Source organism: Sturnus vulgaris, chromosome Z (assembly GCF_052056855.1).
Source record: "Sturnus vulgaris isolate bStuVul1 chromosome Z, bStuVul1.hap1, whole genome shotgun sequence".
Classification (NCBI taxonomy): Eukaryota; Metazoa; Chordata; class Aves; order Passeriformes; family Sturnidae; genus Sturnus; species Sturnus vulgaris.
Window position 1 is genome coordinate 60,674,394 of NC_142283.1, and position 21,804 is coordinate 60,696,197.

At 39.8% G+C, this 21,804-nt stretch overlaps 1 protein-coding gene across 6 annotated transcripts in view; it reads right to left on the reverse strand.

Annotated features, from left to right (window-relative positions):
- MAST4 (microtubule associated serine/threonine kinase family member 4) overlaps positions 1-21,804 on the reverse strand; it is a 270,348-nt gene that overhangs the window by 98,090 nt on the left and 150,454 nt on the right. For 2 of the 6 annotated variants that reach the window (XM_014881366.2, XM_088157190.1), the window contains exon 1: positions 2,358-2,554. The exons of the other annotated variants lie outside the window; for them this stretch is intronic. In XM_014881366.2, the coding sequence (XP_014736852.2) occupies positions 2,358-2,449 (92 nt within the window). In that variant the 5' untranslated portion in view covers positions 2,450-2,554. Of the gene's footprint in view, positions 1-2,357; positions 2,555-21,804 lie in introns of those variants that run through there. 6 annotated transcript variants of the gene reach the window in all.

Here is a 21,804-nt window from a genome sequence, read left to right on the forward strand (position 1 = left end):
ATCCCAGGTGTTAAGAAAGTAGGGTAGTGCTCACAGAAACAAAAGGGTCTAGCAGGCCAGAAAAATATGGTAGCAGAGGTAAAAATAATTGAAGAGGCAAAAGGAACATAACTGAGGCAAAAATGCCGAACCAAACAATTTTTTTCTCTTAAATTGGCAAAGAGTCCTGAAGCCAACTGTGGATGCAACCAGAAATAAATGCTTCCTCAGCAGTTTTCTTGAAGCACCTAGGCATGCACCAGGCTAGACAAGTTTCATAGGCAGCATAACCATTAAGACTAAACCTCTCTTGAATCAGTGACCCAAAACTTTCACTTAAGCCCAGCAGGAGATTCAGATGACAGGAACTAAACTCCCTTCAAATCTCTCACTCTTGAGGCATCTAAAATGCCTGGGAAGCTACACAACACGAGTGGCAACCAGCAGCACTCTTGGAAAGAAAGAGAAGGCATTCTGTGGCAAGTTAAGCTAAGTAAGCAGCTATCTGTCCAGTTTTTACGTGCAGCTGCAGCTACGGCTGACTGAGCCTGTGAAGACAATGCAGGTGAGACATAGCACAGAACATGTAAACCTGGTGAGTACCTCAATTAATTCAAAACCTATTTCGACAACAGAGTGAGGAGAATCTGTGCTGTCCATGCTGGTTTTCATGCTTCTGACAGTTCTATTGCTCCCTGAGTTTTACACCTTACATTAGTAAACGAATTATGAGTATAGAGGGGCAGAGGGCCAGTCAACCTTTAAGAAAAGAGCTGAAGAAGTGTGCAGCCAGCCTCCCCCAGGAGACATCGACAGAGCAGATTCTGACTTCCCACCACTCAGAACCAACCTGACAAAGGAGGCTTATCTAGGCCCATTAAGAGTAAGCAGCTTTGAAATTCTACTGCAGGCTTTTTCACTTCACAGTGTAACACACTGATTTGGCTACAGAGAGGGCAGTAAATGTTTCGTATCTCTATAATACACAAAATGTAACTGCATATATGGCCTGTACTATTCACTGACATACCATACATGTGATATGCTGCTTTTAAAAGTCTTTCAAATATTTCAAAAAACCCAGTACAGCACTGAATATGTTTGAAAACCAGGAAGCCATCCAAATATATAAAACAAACGGTACATATTTATTTCATGCTTCTTGTGAGATCTGCGAAGTTTCTCTCTTCAATCTGCCACAGAGCCGTAGATTTAGAAAAGGTATTTGTAGGTTTTCACATAGTTAAAATTTGAAAAAAAACCTCTACACCTCTCAGCAGAAAAATCGGTAAGGCCTATTTGGATCCTCAGTTAACGCTGTGTAAGAGTGAAAAATTATTCACAAGAGGGGGATAATAATGATAAAAAAACTCAGCATTTTCAACTACCCCAGGCAGAAGACACAAATAATAGATATTTACTGCAGGAATAGCTTTTTCATTGACATCAAACAGGCCACTTGTTTTTCCTATTTTAAACTTTCTGCCATTAAACGTAGTTGTTTTCTTCCTTTTGAAAAATAAATCAGACCATAAATATTTAAAGCTTAGTAAAAGCCAACTTTGCTAAGCCTCTATCCTGCTTGCTTTGTGGCACCTTTTTAGCCAGCAGAAGAAACATTTTACGCACGGACTCCGAAGATAATACATAAGACAATACTCAAGGTAGTTTCACAGTAATTTACCACCACTCCTGTTATGTCTCAAAATCCCATATGGGCTATTAGTGTACAAAGTTACAAACTTCCATACCTTTTTTTTCCCCTTGTGATAGGGACATATATTTAGCTGAAAGGGCCACCATGGCACAAAAAATGACCATCATGTGAAAGTTCGTCAGTCTTTTGCCCATTGATGGCACACCCCTTTAACTTTTACACAGCATTTACTATTTCCAAGCCTTTTCCGCCCCTCCTGATAATTACGAAAATGCTACAAAACCAAAAAAGGCCGTTCCTGTACTAACAAATGTCAAGCTAGCCTGTTTTAAAAAAGGTACTTATGCAAACCTGTCCCTTTAAGAACACCGAACAAAATAGGCTATCTTGAGCTGTCCATATAAAGAATATCTGTTTCCAATAAAATGTCGAATACTTGAGAGCAAGCTGGAAATGTCTTTAAGAGGGGAAAAAAGGAGGAGGGTAGGAAGGTTGGACAAAAGAGACGATCTTATAAATGGAGGCAGAGTACTATGCAGCGTCTGCTTAGAAAATCCACGACCAAGGGCCTCGCCAGGAGAGGCTCTCAGCTCTCGCAGCTCCAGAGCAGCACAAGTCAGGAAGGAGGCCGCGGGTCCCGACGCCTTCCCAGGCCTTTCTGCCGAGGACCGGGAAGCCCAGCGCCCGCTCCCGCGCACCTGGAGCGCCCGGCCTGCCTTACCTCTGAGTCCGGCGGAGCCGGCTGCCTCGCCGCAGGTGGGGCAGCGTGAAGTTGGAAAGGAGCGTCCAAAAACTGGGATCCGACATATCCATTTCTCTGCCTTTGAAAGCTTAATAACTCAGTGCCATAGTACGAGGAGGGAGAGGAGGAAGGGACGGCAGCCCTGGGAGAGAGAGCGGGAAGGCAGCCAGCCTCTGAGGGGGCGGAAGGAGAGCAGAGATAGCAGCAACCCGAGCCGACAGAAACTTTTCCGTGCGGCTGCTCCGCGGGTGCCGCCCCGCCCCGGCCATTGGCGGCCGCGCTGCTCCGCCCGCCCACCGCGAGTCAGAGCCCCCCGTCCGGGCACCCGGCACAGCCCCGGGGGTCAGAGCCCCCCGTCCGTGCACATGGCACAGCCACGGGGGTCAGCCCGCACCCGGCACAGCCACGGGGGTCAGAGCCCCCCGTCCGTGCACATGGCACAGCCACGGGGGTCCGCCCGCACCCGGCACAGCCACGGGAGTCAGCCCGCACCCGGCACAGCCACGGGAGTCAGCCCGCACCCGGCACAGCTCCCGCCCGTCCCCCACAGAGCCCCCGCGGGTCGGAGCAGCCCGCCGCCTGCACTCGGACGTGCTGGGAACTCTTAAGTTAAAGACCAGTGACTCTGGGCGCAGTGCACAGTGTACGTGTGTCACGCTACCGGGGCTTCTGCCTCTCTCGGGAGAGCTGACGGTACGGGTCCTTCATTACCGCTTGTCACACTGGCTACCTGCCACTCCAGACACCAGGCGTTTGCCACGGAAAGCGGGGACACCCGCCTCCCTCCATTGCCAGCTACCTCTTTTGAGAAAGCTACCCGGAAGCACAGGCTGGCAAGAGAACGGTACAGAAAGGCTCCGAGTACCTTTCTCACTCATAACAATGACCTAATCCCTCAGGTACTTTGACTCATTTCTTCCCCTTCTTCCTTCCAAATTTCTTCCTTTGCTTCCCTCTTTGCCATTCCCCAAAGCCTCCCAATTTGGCTGGTTTGCTTTCTTGACTCCCGCTACCCAACACTGTACCTTCACTCCTCGTTTTAGCCTCTACTGACTGCTGTCCTCAGTCTTTTCATACCTAATCCAAGCACCACTCTCCAGCCCTCTCCTCTCTCCCTCTGTAGCTCTGTCTAGACTAGCATTTTTTCCTCACATCTCTGCAGTACACATGTAAAAGTGTTTCTTAAATTACTACTCTACTACCTTGTCATTCCATAATGTCTTAACTCAAGATGTTGAAAGCAAAGATGGTCAGGTATAGAAAAAGATACTGTGGATTCAAAAACTAGGAGGTTTCTTTTTACGTACTTAAAAATTTCCACTTGACTTTTTGTTTATCTGAGGGTCACAGAGCAGAGCTGGAAGGGCTCCCATGACACTTGGAATGAGACAGCTCTCATTAGACGGCTCTCACTCTACTTAGCACCAAAAGCTTTAGCAAAAATCCCCAGCAAACACAATTTACTCTCATGCCACAGAAAACATCAGTATAACATTAATCAAACACAAAAGAATAATCAAACTCTTCTTTAAAGACATATTAATTTTAGAAGAGATCATTTCCATGTAAGGGACGACAGCTTCATCTAGGTCTCAGGTCAGATTTTGTAGTACAAGAAAGGCTGAAATAGCTGCAGAAGCTGGTACTTGGGCTGGTGTCCATTTGTGCCCCACAGGAGGGCACTTCCCAGCATGACTGCTCTTTTTATACCTCTCCATTAACACTGAGCATTCACATCTACTGCAGTCAGTAAAAGAAAAACTCTCATCCATTTATTTTCACTTTGAGGCATGCCTGAGCATACCGAGCATTAAGTTTTAAAGGTTCACATGAGGGTAAGCATGGCTGGCAACACTCCTTCCTTAAAACTGGGTAAGAAGGAAATTCTCAAATCTCTACATAAGTACCAAGAAACACCTCCTCCTCTACAAACTCCATAACTTTATCTTCTCTGCTACACACACAAGTTTTTGCCTTGATTCAGTGTGTTTGGAGAAAGAGCTGTACACAATTATGAAACCAGAAAATTATACATAAAACCGATGTTGTCAACAGCACTGACTAAAGTTAAAACCAGTCTTCAACCTATAACACAAAAGATGTTTCAGTATTCGCACTGCCCTGCAGTTCTCACCTCCTTACTCTACCTAAGAGGCAGTTAACAGTAACAAAAGCAGTTCAGGTTCCATGATTCAGTCAAATACATCACTTGTGAGGTGATCATGGAACATGGAGTTCGAACTTTATTTCACATTAAGGCCAAAAATTACCTATCTTTTCTGTTCTAAGCCCAGGACTGAAACTGAAGTCATTATTTATTTGTGAAAATCTCTACCACTTTATCAAAATTATATGAAGTCCCCAATTCTGAAACACACCCTAAAAGCTTTTAAAAATTAAGCAAGACTAGCCTGTCATAATGTTGGCAAAGACCCACCAGAAAAAAAGAAGATTGCTGCTTCCAAGTAGGCAAATTCTGGTGGGAAAAAAGTTTAAACCTTCTGTGTACAACCAGACATGATGATACCAAAAGCCATTACACAGATATCTGAAAAGCTGGATTTTTGCAACAGCAGAAAGGAGAAAAAATAGGATAGAAGATAAATTCTAGGCAACTGCCTCCGTCCACGTATATAGCAAGAGAGGGTATCATAATATCATGGTTTTAGGAATGGTGTTCTTAGTGCTCCCACTGAGACTCTACAAAGCGTACAACACTCACTTCCCTCTCCCCCTCCCCCCCATGCCCCTGCGGCAGGATGGAGATAAGAACTGGAGATACAAAGCATAAAGATCACAGGTTTTTAGGTAAGAACAATATTCTGGAAACAACAACATTAGGGCCAATAATAAAAGAGTGTACAAAAAAATGAACAATTTACATGTGAGTTCTCACACCCCTGAGAATATCTGACTACTCCCTTCACCAACCCAAAAGAGACCCTTTCCCCCCTCATACCCAGAAAGTAATAAGAGGTGATATAGAAAAACCTCCACATCCTAACCATGCCCCCCTCTGGCTACTGCAAAATTTAACACTGGCCAGAACCAGGATACATGATCATAAAAATCAATGGTGAACCCTGTTACCTTCAAACAGTGATGGTCAAATCCCTTGCAATTCTGTCTCTAGATCATGTACAATAGCTTCCCAAATTCTATGACCTGTAGATCCAAACATAACTTCACCTTGGCATTCTGTGCAAAATTACATGCACACACAGTCCTCCTAATCAGTCATGTTGTTTGTAGCATGGGTTTGAAAGCAAAGAGACTTGAATAAATTATTTTTCTGAAGTGCTTGCTGGACATATGCATATTAAGGCACTACAGAGACTTTGACAAAGGTATGAAAATGAAGGGAGGGGCTGTAAGAAGTTCAGCATTGTCCCACAACCACCTTAGACAAATTATATGCTTCATAAAGCAAAGCAGAAGCCTTATCCTTTAAGAGCACAACATGGAAGTGGTGGTGAAGACTTTTGCAATGCTTGTCAATAAACGACATAGCTTCCAAAGTGGTGCCTGCAGTTCGTGACTTTCCATGACACAGAAATGCCTGATTTCAAAGCAAACGCCTCAAGGGAGAGTGAGGTTTTGCAAGCTTATTAGTACTGCACAGATGCTAAGAGGACATCTTCTCTCCCAATTTAGTGAGCTGAATCAGCTCAACGAACGACATCCCAGGACCAGACTCAATACAAGGGATGTGGGCAGAATGAAGGGTCAAGGCAGAGAGGCAGGGGCAGCAGGACCACTCCTTTTTCAGCTGCTCTCCCTAAAACTGAAGCCTCTTTCACGATCAATACTGATAATGCTGCTTATCCTTTACAAACACAGGATCAACAGACCTATTTTGTCACGTTCCATAAGCCACTGCAATTTACTTACCTCTGTCATGCAGAACTGGACAAAAAAACCTGACCAATAAATGTTATAAAAAAATATGAAAACCCTAAATTATCAGGAGCAGATCTTTGTCATATTGATAAATGCACGATTGACAATTAGCTATAATTTTTCTGCAACAAAATATAATTGGCATGTTCAGCAACTTTCCCTCAGTATTCAACTAAAACAGAATTCTGCAGTTGTCAAAAATAATTAAAATAACAAAGTTAAAAACCTGCAAACATGTTCTTAACAGCATTCATTGCTTAAATTAACTGCTATACAACCACCTGCAAAACAATAAGCAGCTCAGGCAACTTCATCTCTTAGCAGATGCTTTACAACAGAACTTGGGTGATGACTTTTATTTATCAAAAAGAGTTACATAAGTTAGCATGTAACAAAACAAGTGATAAGGATCATTAAGTTTTCCCTTTTATATTCACTTCAAGATAAAAAACATATCACTCAAGTCAGAAAAGGTGCTTAATCTACCCTTGCTTTGAAGATTACATTTCCAGAAGAAAACTTCTAAAAAGCATCCTTAGAGAAGTCTCATTCAATATATAAGAGAAAAAAATTAAAAATGTCAACATTTACTTCAGTAATTAACAGAAATAAAACATCTTCCCCAATAACTTTTCTATTGTGTAACACCGGTTACTGATTTTAAGTACCACCATAAAATACTACTTAGGAACTTGAAAGTGTGTCTTTAAAACCACAATGCCATACCAATACTAAATCAATATTTTGCACATAATATTCCAATGCAAAAGTTATCTAATCTACCATCTTCACGCTGATAATTACACTAATAAAAACTGGAATTTTTCAAAGCATATGAAAATCTTGAGAAGTCACTGCCCAAAGGCATTACAAAATGCTCAAGTCTCATCAATTTTATATGACAATATACACTGAATGCAGTTCACCAGCAACAATACAGACAAGAAAGAATTCCTCAGTGATACTAAGACTAGTAAAATCTTTAAAGCATAGGCCTCATACTGAAAAAGATGAGTAAATTTGTGAACCATGAAAAAAAACAGGTTGCTTTAAGGCACATTCTCTATTTTCATGGGCTAGGAAGATTCTAAAATCACATCTTTTAGCAACAAAGAAAAGCTTCTCACGTGATCAACATCTTAGAAGAATGATAGACTAGAACTGAGCTAACACATCCCTTGAGAGGAGTTTGTTTTGGTTCAGTTGAGTCTTTTTAGTCAGATAATTATTATCCAATGACTAATGAAGGAACTGGTGAAGCTGCTCATTCAATTATTGCTATTTTCAAAGTGTCTTGAAATAGCTGGAAGTTATTACAATGGTTGAACAAAGATGTCATGCCATAACACTCCTTGAAAGGACAAACAGGATACTAGCTGCAACCAGTACTGAGTTCAGGTACAGTAGCTTACTTAGTATCACATGAGACAGTCTACCCAGTGTTTCAAGTGAGATTTCGAGTCTGGTCAATAACCTTCTCGGCTGACAATATATCAAGACATTTGTAAAATATTCCCTCTATCTCCTAACAATGTTCTAGTAAGTTCACTACTACAACAGAAAAATAATATGCATAGGGGAAAGATTAAAACTCACCTATAGATTTGAAAAAGTAACTGCACATTAAACATTTCTAGTAGATCATACAGGGTTATGCTTTTCATTTAACACAAGTAAAACTGCTATCAAATGACCTGGAAAAAAATATGATACCCTTTCTAGTAAACAGGACATAAGAGGTAAGTAACCACAGGAACAGGGTAATTTATCATTGGATAAAGTAGCCTTATTTGAACAACATGCATTATAGCCTTGCTAGCCATCAAGTCTTACCAAAGGACAAAAACACCCCCCAGGTAATAATACACATATATATTGCAGAATCTGGAAGGCAGATATCAGGCAAACAATTTAGGTACTATCATGGATAAATAGCTAAGTAAGAGGTTTTTATGTGGTGTATAGATAAAAGTAAAAATGTCCCTCAGTTCTACAAGCAGGAAAATATCTCATGTGAGCAAGGAGATTATATAACGGAGCATTGAGGGGCTAAAATGCAGCTAGTTGTGGCATTTCCCAAAGGCTGCAAAAATGATATAAGGAGTTCAAGAAAAATAATATGATCTGAACTACTGTGCAGCTTGAAAATATTAACTTATTTCTCTTGGTCAAGTCTATCAGAGAACATTTGTCGTTCAGTATGCATTTCCCCATCAGGAAAAATCTAGGAACAGCAAACTCTATCATGTCCTCCCCTCACATACAGAGTTAGGGGTTCAATCTGCAGAAGTCAGACAAAAAAGCAGTTTTAAATTCTTTTATCTTATCCATTGTGACATGGGCATTTTCAATCACTGTAAATCCTGTATGTTATATGCCTTTCTAACTAAAAATAAAAAATAAAAAACAAGCACTAGAGGATGGATTTTAAAGCCCTAAGTGGTAGACGAAGACTACAGCCTACTTTATAAAGGTCGTCAAACTAAAAGATCTCACTGGTATATTCAGTGCATAAGACGTAGTAATTAATTATTATCACTACTCTTCATTACAATAATTGAACTCCTGCTCCCCCTAGTGGTTGATGTTGATGTTTAGTACCCCTAGTGACTGCACAGGACTTTCACTTCGATGTTCAGTGTAAAAATAAGTTGAAGAAATCACAGTACAAATGAATATTTGTGGGTGTACAATATATGTGTCAAACTTCTAAGTTTTCTTGGCTATGTTTATAAATACACAGAAACACTATAACTCTAATCAGTTTTGAAGTAACGTGCAAAATATAAAAAAACCCCTCCCACAGCTCTAGTTTATTATAGCTCATCTAACATAAACACATTTAGGAAAAGCAATGGCCCCAGCATCTCCCTCCATTTCTGAAAGGTTCTAAAATGATGCACAATATTTTTGGAAGTTAAATATATTGTCTATCCATCTGCATCAGCCATCAGAATTTACATCAAGCAACACTATTTTTAATCCAGCATTTTGCTGTCTGTAGTGGAATGATCCAACCATGCTAACAGCTATGCAGTCTATTTACTCTGGCCTAGAGATTAGCTTCTCCTTCTGACCTAATTTAGCAAACTAGATGATGAGAAAGTGTAAAAGAACCATTTCCCATTTTTATCGCTGAATTTTCATTCATCTTAGAGCAGCATTCTACATTTCACAAGTGCTGCTTTATGTGGCAAGCAAGTCCAGAAAGGGTCAGAAAACATCTAATAAAAATGTTGTAATTTTCCATATACTATGATGCTTGGACCATGACTTCATTGCCACAAATGCCAGGAGGTGGGGAGAGGAATACTGTATTAAAAAATATTTGTATTATCCTATCCTACTTTGTTTGTTCTTCAAGTACCTTTTTGCCAGCACTTAGCAGCCTCCCAAGAGGACCACATCAATTTCTCAAGTCGTTAATTAACCATTTTTTTGGCTGCATTACCACTGATATAAATGTGAAGACACCCATGTTATCCAACAGATATGTAAATGAAGTTTTCCATGGTTCTGGACATTCATGTGAAACAATCACCACTTAAGACTCATTTCATTACAATTGCACTGGTTTAGACCACTCTACACATGTAGATGTTCTCCTGATATCACACACATCCAGCCATATTTTAGCAAGCATCTTTTTAAGTCAACAGCCATAGCCTATGCGGCAAATGGCATTATTAAGGGTCAAGGTGCAACTCCGAAAAAATTCTTAAGAAAATGCGGATACAATCATTCTTCTGAAATATTTACATACTTAGATATTGCCACCCATTCCAGATCATATCTGCAGTCAACTAAAGTGTATATTTTGAGAAAAAAAATATTATTTCAACTGCAGAAAATCCTTTTAATAGATAAGCTTTTTTTTGTTTTTACATTGCAAAGTTAAAATTTTGTTTCTGACATTTTGAAATAACATAAATTTGTATAAATCAGACTTGCAGCACACAATATTTCTCTACTTTTTAAAGATGAAAATATTCATAAACAACTTTTTGTGATTACAGAAAACATACAACATAAAACAGAGTTTGAAACACATATGTTAAAAAAATACTCTTCAGCATTTTTAAGTTTATCTAGGTTTGTTTCATTTTCAGAAATTTCTAATGGTGGAAAAGAGTCCAAAACCCACAGTCTTCAAAAGACAGTTAAGTGGAACATTTTATCCTGCTTTCTGGTTTGAAGAATCCCAAACAACTGCTCCTCTGAGAAAAATGCCACCCCTTATACAGAGCCATTTCCTCATGTTCAACTCTGCCCCGGGACATCCCAGTGCCATCCTTACAGATCTGAGAAACAGACTTCATGGATTCTCTATTTTTAGTCAAATGAACTAGGGAAAGAAATCAAGCTTAAGTTTTGTTTGCTAGCTTTTAATCCTGATGGTTTTGGGAAAGATGTCATCATGAGTTGTAACTTTTCCCGTTCTTAAAACATCTCTTGGGGTACAGGGGAGGTTTAATGGAGATCAGCACAGTGAAGCTCTGAAGTCTGTCAGTAAAAGCCTAAACAGATCAACTCCTGTGATACTGAATTGAAAAGCATTTATTCAGTATAAATGCTGTCTTCAGTGAGACAGAAAACTTAATCAGCTGTAATATTTACACACTGAATTTCCTAAATTAATCACCCAATCAGCACAAGACTGATAGCTACAGATCCATTATAAGTCTCTGTCAGAGCAAGAACATTGCAGGCTCTTCCCCAGAACTGGCAAGTACTTTGTTTACTTCCCATATTTTAAACACACAATTTTCTTTAAAAACCTGATTTAAATGGCAGTGAATAAAAAGCAGGTGCCAAGAATTCGGAGCTTCACAATATATATACACCCAAGCAGTTGCATTTCCTGAGCTTTCCCTGCACTCATCTCTCTTCATGCTTCAATTATTCCATGTGATGGATCTGCTGTCAGCAGAACGGCATGAGATGGAGCACCCCAGGCAGTGCAAGCTGGCAAATTGGTACTCAGGTACACACGAAGTTGAAAGGGAAAACATTATCTTCAGAAGAGTATTATGTGGACTGCTCATTAATGCTACCCTTGGTATTTCAATGATCTGAGCACACAGCACTGCAAGTTTATAATATCCTTAAAGCACTTTACAGGTCACCCTTACTGCTCTCCTCCTCAAAAGGCTAAATAATAAACAATCATAGGTGTTCTTCAGCACACGCCTCCGGTTTAAATCTGAATATCCATAAGTACACTCAGCACATACTGTTTATGTCTGTGGGGTTTACTAAACGGTTAACTATCAGACATGTAGATGATATAGTTGCCAAACAGACCACTGAAAGCACTAAAATTAACTACATAAAAAGAAGGGAACTTTACAGAAACAGAATTAAAAGCAAGCATCTAGAATCTCTAGACTACTAAAGGTTATTTTGGTTAGTTACGCTTATAAAAACATGACAGAAAACTCCCAAAATTAAGGACAAATTACTAAAAATTACCTCATGGCTAAGGCGCCTCGGGGTCTAAGAGCTGGTGTCATCTAGTTATTTAATCTGAGCTTCAGTTCTCTGTGGAGACCTTGAAAGGCATTCCCACGCTGTTTCCCTGTCGGCCCCTTTGTTCCAACCTCACCCTTGTGACACCCCCGTGTCCCCTGATAATTGATCTCTGATACTTCTTTCCCCGCCCTGCTCATCCCATGTACCTAACCCAAAGCCCCAGACCATTGCTTTTGCCTTTGCCTCTGAACGCTGGACTCTGACTCTGAACTCTGTGAAACCCTTGCAAGAACCTCAACAAGAACCCCGAACACAACAGTTCTCCACCTGTAAAGCAAAGATATTTCTACTTCTTGGGAAGTAGCAGTAAAGATAATTCCAAAAACACCTGCATGAAATGCTCAGGTACTAAAAAAAAAGACGAAAAGACAGAAACAGACAGTAATAGGGAGATCTTCTTTGGGCTGACCACTCTAGAGATTCAGAGGTACTGAATGATTTCTGCAATTCCAGCGTCTCTATAAGCAAAGACCATATATGGATAAGTTGAAAGGGATTCAGATGAGTCAAGAAACAGTCTTAAAGAGCCTTAGAGTCTTAAATTTCTCCGATATGCACATTAGTGAGAATGACAACAGTCAGGGGCCACGGTAAGTCACAGAATTTCACCCTCCACTTTCTAAGACAAGGAAACACATTTTCATTTATTTTTGTAGGACTAAGAGTGCTCATCAGTTCTCTCCAACAAGGAAGCTACAGTCAGCACCTGAACTGTCACCAAGACTGTCAAAACTATTTAAGCCAAGAAGCAGAAGATCAGTACAACCCACATTAGCTGTTTCAGGCCTCCAGCATTCTGAAAAGCTCTATCATAGTAGAAATGAGGTGATTAACTATTCAGCTTTCAAGTAACAATTCAATCCACTAAGTGTCCTAATTTCTGTGATACCACACAACCTTATTATTCCATTCATGTAACTGCAGAGTATGTAAGTTTATGGAAAGATCAATATCTTGATACGAAAGATATTTGTAAGTATTTATTTACTACTGCAAATACACACTCTCTCTATACCAGAAAAAACAAACAAAACAACAACAAAACCACAAAACAAAAAAAACCCACAAACACAAAAACCTATCTTAAACACCCTAACACCCTTCACCATTCAATCAGCCTCTCCTTTGACCATCTTCAGTCACATCTGAACATGGCTTATCATGAATTTTAATGAGCTGAATTATGTAAATGATTTGTTTCTTTTAAATCATCATACTCGTTTATCTCAGTATTTTGCTTTTTACTGGTAGAGGGCTTGGATCTTTTAAAAATTATGCAACAATTCAATTCTGCAAAATTTAGTAATAACCATGCTTAATGTTGACAAAGGATTATCTCAGCCTATTCTATATTCTGGTGTTCCTCAGCATCCACACTTGCACACTTCTGCATACTCACAAGAGGAGCAGATTTCATCAGTCCAGTGGCAGACTGCGTGGGGAGAGCCTAAATGTTCTCTTGCCAAAGAAACAGCGGTATGAAGGTGAAAGTGAAGGAGGAACATACCCGACTGCTCATAATGAAAGAGTGGCTTCAGTTGATAAATATACACCAGCACTTGCCATCATCCCCTTCTCTCAGGTACTACACCAATTTTTAGAAATATTTCTAGGTTTTATCAGCATTCCCAAACATGATACCATGTGCTCCTATGTACTTGCCAACAAAACTACAGCAATCAGTCTACAACCTTTAAAAAACGACAGGAACTCCTTCCAGTGCTGTGGCTGCACTTCGCAGCCCCACAGACATGTCTTTTACAGTGTTTTTGTTGTGTGAAAGTTTAGGTCTGTTTCTGTCATCGTTTACTTCTCTATCAGTTTGAAAAACTGCCTTCCTAGCCAACCAGTATCATGCTAACTCCCATCCAAGAACCCCTCTTGCAGCAAACCCCTCTCTCTCCTCTTTCAAGGTACACATTTTGGCAGTCAGACACACTAATGTTTTGCTAGGTAACCCTGAAGCTCTAACCTCCCACCACTTTTGGTCTGCTGAAGTGTTACTGTGCTCAAGCTGCTAACTGCAAACCACCTTCTTTTTTCCAGCCCAACCAGTCTTGCTGGTCTCTCTCTTAAGAGCAGAAAAAGCAGCCTACATCACTCCTGGCATGAACAGAGGATATGCCCTAATTCTGCTCTATGACAGCAGCTTTCTTATTGCTATGAAAAAATTTTGCAGGTCTGGGTCCTTCCCTCTCACAGTCTGTAATGTTTGGCACAGAGTGTCTTGTGGATTTGAGCATCAGACTGCTCTAGGACAAGCTCAACACATCATCATGCTTATCAAAGCCAGGTATGACAACATACACCCAAGATGTACAGAATCAGATGAATAGTGACATTGTTGTCACACCACACAGAGAATTGTTACCACAAACTGACAAACACATCAGTGTGTGAAAACTGGGTTACCAGGAGATGGAGACAAAGACACCTTCAAGTTGGAATCATTCCAACATCAGGTTCCTCAATGCTTTCTCCTTCCCATCACTATGTCCCAGCAGTAGGTGGAAATGCTTCCTCAGAAATGTTCAGGACTACATTCACCACACTCACTCTGTGCACTTACAACAGCCCAGCTGCATCTCATCTCATACCAGAGAATGGAGACACTGGGGTAGCTGATCAGTCTGTGTCCCCAGATCATGCCATGAGGTATCTCTCTCTCTTCTGACATCCAAGGAAGCTGCTCTCCTGTTACAAGACATTAGACTATTTGCTGAATAGCTCTTCCAATCAGGAGCACTGGCCTTCCCTGTGCTAACCACTGACACATCTCATGGATCAAAACAAACTAGCCACAGCTGGCATCAGGGAAAAAACTGTAAAGTCTCAAATACAGCAGTTTAGTGATGTTCCCCAGTTTTTTGCAGTTCTCCAGCTGCAAGGCATTGCCTCTAGGAACCTACACATGTTCTTCTTTCTGAAATGATTAATGGCAACCAAGAGTAGAAACAAGATCTCTGAAAAACAAAAGGACTGAAAAGATTTCTACTTCTGGGGGGCTCAGTCTCATGCTTTTTCATTTCTGTTTACCACTTTGTTTCTACAACATTCATTCTTAAAAGGTTTTCAGAACTCTGCAGCTGTGAAGCTGTTGCTTCTGTAGTACACGAGAATAAGCTATTACCAAAGCAAGACACCCTAAGGGATCACCCACTTTCAGTGTAAAGCAATTCAGCCAGCATAGGCATAGCAGTGGAAACAAGTTGTGTTGTGTACAACAGAAATAATGAAGCCCCCAAAAAAGGCCACTGCAGGGACAACAACGTGTTTCCAATATACACCTCCTTCTTCTGCATTCCTCACTTATAATCTTTGAGATCCTCTAAGTATATTCTCTGCTGAAGCTGTGTGTTGTAGGGAAGGCTGATGCACACAGCACTTGTTTTTGTTCTGCATCTATTTTTATCAAGGTGCAATAAAATGATGCAGATGCAACATAATGCTGCAGCATTGGCACGGAGCAAGGTTGAGCATTTCCATCTCAAGAATATAGCGGCAGGATTTTTTCTCTGGCATCTCACACAAGGACCAGCTGAAATTTGTGCTGCAAAAGGACTGCAGAATTTTTGGTGGAATTACCTCAGGAAATACTTCTTCTGAAAATGAACACTGACATCCCTATCAGATGAAATTTAAAAGAAAAAAAAACTATAGGAAAATTGACAGGTTAACCTAGCAGTTTCTCCATATCTGCAAGAACTGATTGGCAACAGATTACAGACAGTCACGTTTTGGACAGTAAGTGGACCTTCAAATCAAGATGTATTAAATGCATTCTCATCAAATCAGATTAAGCAAATTTTGAAGCCATACTACAAAAGTCTGAATTGCACGCACAGGCTGAGGGAGCTGAGGCTCAGCACATTTCATTGATTACTAACAGGTATGTCACCTGACAGGCAAAGCAAAGAGGTCAATAGGAACAGTCACACGGCGACTTATGATGGCTGCTAGCAGATAACTTGCATGCACCTGAAGCTCTGTAGTATGACAGCATAGGAAGAGTGCAGACTGTCCCTTTTCCAGTACATTTCAAGACCCACCCTAAGAGTAATTTTCGTATGTAGAATGCAGATCAATTCTTCAAATTTTAACCACCTCCTTGAACTGCAGTGATTTCTTAACACCACAGTGTGCAGTACTCAACTCACCTAGTCTCTGTGTGGCCCCAAATAAAACTCCCTGTCATCTTCCCTCCTTTCCTACAATTTCTGATTTAGGCGTAGTATATTTTTTCTTTAGTATAAACAACTTATGCTGTGAGTTTTTTAAACTAAAAATGTGTGGGGGAAAATCTACATAGTAATGTTAGGTTTTGATTTCAAAATGGGACTATACCAGGTCATTTGTGTTCAAGACCTATATGGCAAAAACATTTCTAGATTAGCCAATGAACACTTTACTAAGTAAGCTGACCAGCACATCAAATTATGGTAAAAGTAAGCATTATTATGAGGGAATATCTCAATGGGAAATACTTCTAGACTATTTTAATTCTTGTTTTAGAAAGCAGTAAAGCAGTTCAAGGAATCTCCATTCAGGTAATTCCTATGACTGCACAGCCTTCAAACATGTAAGAAAGACTTTTTCCCAAGCAGTCTTTTGACTAATAAATAAAAACTGTCTTCAGATTCAGCATTCCCCTGTTACAGCACCATTCCAAAATTACTGTAATTTTCAAATTCAAATTCATGTCACCTCCTCAAAATGCTTAGAAGGCCTAGCATACTAAATTCAAAATTTAATATTCAATGGTAAACACAAAACACAACCCGAAAGGCCAAAAGATTTAATAAAACTAGCACACAAGTACTTTGGGAAGATTTTCATAAGAGTTGAGGGAGAGAAGATCAACAAACTGGCATTTAAAATTATTCAGATGAGCTCTGTGTCTGTAGCTTTCAGTCCACCAGAAAAATAGCTGTCACAAGAACTTCCTTGATTTCTTAAGATGCACCTTACTCATGAACTAAAAAAAAAAAAAAAAAAAAAAAACACAAGGAAAAAAAAAAACAAAAAAACAAAAAAACAAAAAACAAAAACAAAAACAAAAAAAAAAAAAAAACAAAAAAACAAAAAAAAAAAAAACAAAAAAAAAAAAAAAAAAAACAAACAAAAAAAAACACATACACCCTGACCCCCGCCCACCCCACCCCCCTAAGAGAAAAAAAAAAAACCACTCAACAGCACAGGATTAAACCAAAGATCTCTATTTCTGGAAAGCTTTCCAGTATTCTGTCCCTATAAGTTAGAGGGAAGCTCCTGCCCCTTGCTTTACTTGATCTAAAATATATATACCTAAATCTTTTTGCAGAATAATATCAAGTAGTACAAGCCACAAATTAAACTGAAAAAGTTATGTGGATAAGACAAAGTCATACTGAAGAGTTCAGTTTGTCCTGGGGGCTTTTTAAAATGTACTTAAAGCCCAATCTTTATGACATGAGAAAATCAAATTTTATACTCTAGAAGCTTTACAAAACATCATCATAACATTAACATCATAACATCATCATGACAGTAACATTTTGTATCAGTGTGGGGCAAGTGAAACCACGCCTTCTTTAGCACCAGCTCAAAAAAAACCCACATGGAATCAGAAATCCACATCCCTATATCCCTCTTGGATGAAAATAGTAAAGATCCTCCAGGGGACCCCATGCTTGCTGACGAGTTTTGCAGCTCCTGCAGTTCTCAGCTGAACCCTCATTTACACTGGTGCAATGCCACTACGATACTAATATGCTTATGCACACGTAGCAGACTAGCATTCACAAAACACTGATGACCCACAAGCAAAAATCTTCTTCTCTGCTGTTACTCCAGAGAGCTCAGAAAACTGAAAACTTTTTAAAGTTTTCCAAAAGCTAAAACTAGAATAGCACACTTGAGCACACAACAGATCACATCTGCTGAGTAAGGGGCTGCTTTTTACTTAACCAATGCTCAAAACTCACTTCTACATCACAAAAAACTTACACGTGCAGTGAAATTGTTTTTCACTTTCCATTTTCAAGTTCCAATAGAAACAGCTCTCCCTTTGACCTGTGACAAGTTTTAATATGGGAGAGTTTGGGAAAGAGCTCAGGAAAGTGTTTTGTAAGGTTAAATAAGTAGTCCCAAAAAGAGTTAAGAGAACAGCAAGGACATAAAAGTAACTTCAGAGAGAGTGCTTTTGGAGGAGAAAAGCAAAGATTAATTTATTTTACCTTGAGGAACTCGTGCTTCATGGCTGATGTTCATGAATACTAATCAGATTACCCTGAGAGATGAAACAGCAGGTTTTCCTCATTTTAAAGAAAAATTTGAGAAGGAAGTTGAGTCAAGTGATTCTTTACCTCATCCACATCAGCCGTTCCCAAGAACTTCCCCTTTCAGGGTAATAAATCAACAGCTTTGTCTTTCAGCTTAACCTTAAGGTCAATGTACTTTGTATTTGTACCAGAAAGCAAAGGTGGAAATAAATTTTGAAGAAAAATGTCTGCTTGTGAAGCCCTGGGGATGGCAGCTATGTCACTGAGGAAAGGAGGGAAAGGAAGCATCCTCTGACGTGTACTCTTCATGTGTCTTTTATAAAACCTTATGAATCCAAGAAGTAGCAGTTTCATAGTAAAATTACATAGAAGGAGAACTACTCTGAGACCAGAAGAGTCCAAATTTAAGAGCTAACTCCTCTGTGACAATTTTGCTCTACCTTGAGAGAACCATGATACGTCTCTGCACAAGTCCCTCCTCATCATGGAGTGAGTCTAGTCCTTCTAGTCCTTCTTTTTCTGCAGCATTCCCTGTTTACGTAGACTGGACGCTTACATCAGATTTAATCATTAACCAGCGCGTATAACAGCTGCCACCTTGGCTGTTGCTCAGGTCTGAGTGGGCAGCTAGTGCTGCCAAAGGCAGCAGAGTGCCAGCACACACTGCCATTGTGTCCCCCCCACGCTGAAAAGTGCTCTCCATTCCCTCCTCACTCCTAAGATGCGCCTGCTCTCACTCACGGTGGAGATTCAGCTTGGTGCAGCCACACCATCACCAGCTAATGGAAAAGAGGGCAGGAACGTGGTCATGGCAATAGGGTCAAGGACAGGATGGACAGGGCCATTGGTCATCGGTCTGGCTGCACAAGTCCCTGAGGCAGTTCTGCCCCAGCAGCCCCACCGCCACACCAAGTGCCCCAGCCCAGCCAGCCCACATAGCCAGCAGAACACACCAACACTTTCCTCCTAAAACACAGGAATATTGCTAGGTTTAGAAACAAACCATTGTCTTCAGAAATGTAAAAACCAAACAGCAAACAAAATTCCTACTGTCCATTACATTTTTCACATGGGTGTACATGCCCCACATGGCCACATAGCATCACATAGAGCCAGAAAACATTTAAAAGCTCTTTAAACACACTCACATTCAGAGTAACAATTAAAAAATCACTAGAAACTTAACTGTTCATTTTTCAACAGAAGCTATCCATGTCAATGATGATTTCACAATACAGTTGTTAGAAAGCAGCTATTTTCAGCTTTCTGTCTTTATCTGATTCTGGGATGCAGAATGTCATTGGGGAAATAAAGGGGATGCAAACAGAAAAGTGGAAGAATAGGAGCACGCTGACTTTTTATTTCTGTATTCAATAATTTGGTATATGAATTTAGACACCTTAAATAAAGTTTCCTATAAAATTTAATAATTGATTTTTTAATTTGTATAAAATTATATTTTAAAGTCTCATACTAATTCTCCCTTTGTAATGGTTACTCATTCGTATTATAGATTCAGGTTACATTTAAAGAAAATGCAAGTGTCAACATTTGTTGGCAATTTCCTGATACAATACTAAACACCAAAAAGTGGCCAAGCTATCTGTAACACTGACATTTGTTTTTCTTTCCATTCAATGCCATAGGATGAGGTTTAATCCATGCCAGTTCTATTTGCTTCCCTTGGTAACACATACATAGTCATTTGACAACATGACCCCATGTAAAATGCAGTGTTTACAGTGGTATCCTCACAAGTATCCCAAAAGAGCAGATTACATTACCGAAAGGTATCAATATTAATCCTCATTTGCCTTCCTGCCAACTCAGCTGTAGATACAGTCAGGTGAACTGGATTTTCCTCATTAAATAGTCTATAAAAAATTAAACCACAAAAAAAAAGTATATGGGCTTTTTTACTTGATGCTTTCTATTTCAAAGCTTCAGAATGAATCCTGTCTACCTCTTCACTAGTCTTAGCCAGGTAGTAACATTTATGTCTGTATACAGGCTGACACTCGTGCTCCTGAGTAAAGGTTTTCTGGAAAATTCACTACGATCTTTTCTTTTTTGTAGAGTCTAAGAGCTTTATATCAACTGCCTTAGAGATTTTTCCCCAGCCCAGTATTGTGACATCAGTAAACCAAAAGGTTGAATAAAAAGACTTTTTTGTTGACAGTTACCATTCTTTACTCTTCAAGTTCAAATGCATGCTGTTATGTCTTTTTAAATTTATTATTTCCATTTACTTTATCATTTTTACTAGAAGCTACTGCAACTTCTAGCACTTAAGTGTTTCCTCCTAGTTCTTTTCAAATACTTTCCCCACTCCACTCCCCATTACTGTGACAAAGGATTCCAAATTATACACAGCAAAGAAAACTAAAATTATGTAAGAAGCATGAGGATCTTAAATGTATCTGTGCTCAGTTATTTACATCATCTTCTCTCTTTCCTTGCAAATATGCTGCTTATAATTATTAGTACTAAAACTGCAAGTACTTTTCCCCCAAACAGCAGTTGGAAGTTTTCAGGTGACTCAAACCAAAGATAAAAACATAATGGTAAGTATGCGCCTGTCTTCCTGAGATCTGAACTACCACTTCATCCCCCACCCTCACTCAGAAGTGAAGAATGGATACAGCTTCACACTGTACCAGCAGGCAGGTATTTCCATTCACAGGATGTTACTGTTTATTTTGAAAATATCTTCATCATCTAGCTGGCAAAAGTTCCCTTTAGACTACTACTGTATGTGACAACTGCTATAAGCAGAAATTCAACAAAAACAACCGCCCAAGGAGCAGCTGTGCAAGTCAAAGGCCATGAGGGAGATGAGCTAGCATGTGTCAGAGAGGGAGAAATACCACAGGAAAACCCTATCCATTCATTCTGGTAAGGCTCCCATGTTAACATTTCTGAATATAAGCAAAAGTAGTGTCACTGAAGTAATTCCTCTCCTCCCACATATGGGAATACTCTGAGCTAATGGAGCAGGAATGATAATTATTTATATACCCTAAAAACCAACACATTTCATCTTTCCACTATGCTAGGTCAAGATTAAGAGTAACTAATAACTAAAACATTTGATGTTCAATACACCAGAATCCTCTACAGCTAAATACAGCACTCTGATTCAGATTTAATCAGACTTTAAACATTTCCACTTCAGGGAAAATATATCCATTCTGGTAGAGTTTTACATACATTTCAGGACAAAAGAACCTAAGAAAAATTCATACAAACTTTTACATTTTCCAGGCATATCAAGAGATGAGGCTTCACATTAAGCAATATCAATGACTTCCACTCTATTTCTTCAAAAAGCATCTGAAAACTGCTCTCAACACCCTCCGTCATAGGATGAAAAGCTCAAACTTGGCACTGTTGGGAGTCTCTGCCACCCAGAGGGGTAAACAAGGTCTAAGCTCTAAAAACCTTTAGGGCAGTGTCTATACCACAGTTCACACAGTAGCACATCCACACATCTGCAGAGACTGTCAGAGGTCATCCAGGACATAGAAAATATAAAATTTGTATACAGCTTTTTGATTCCACAAAACTGAAATTTCGAAAAAGAGCACATCCTTCACTACAAAAGGCAGTGATTTTTCTGGCTGTATAAAATAAAGACCCAATTACAAAATGCTAATTTCATCAAGCATTCTATACCAGCTAATGACTTTGCTGATAATTTATCGATCAAACATCATAAAAGTGTTTTCACTGAG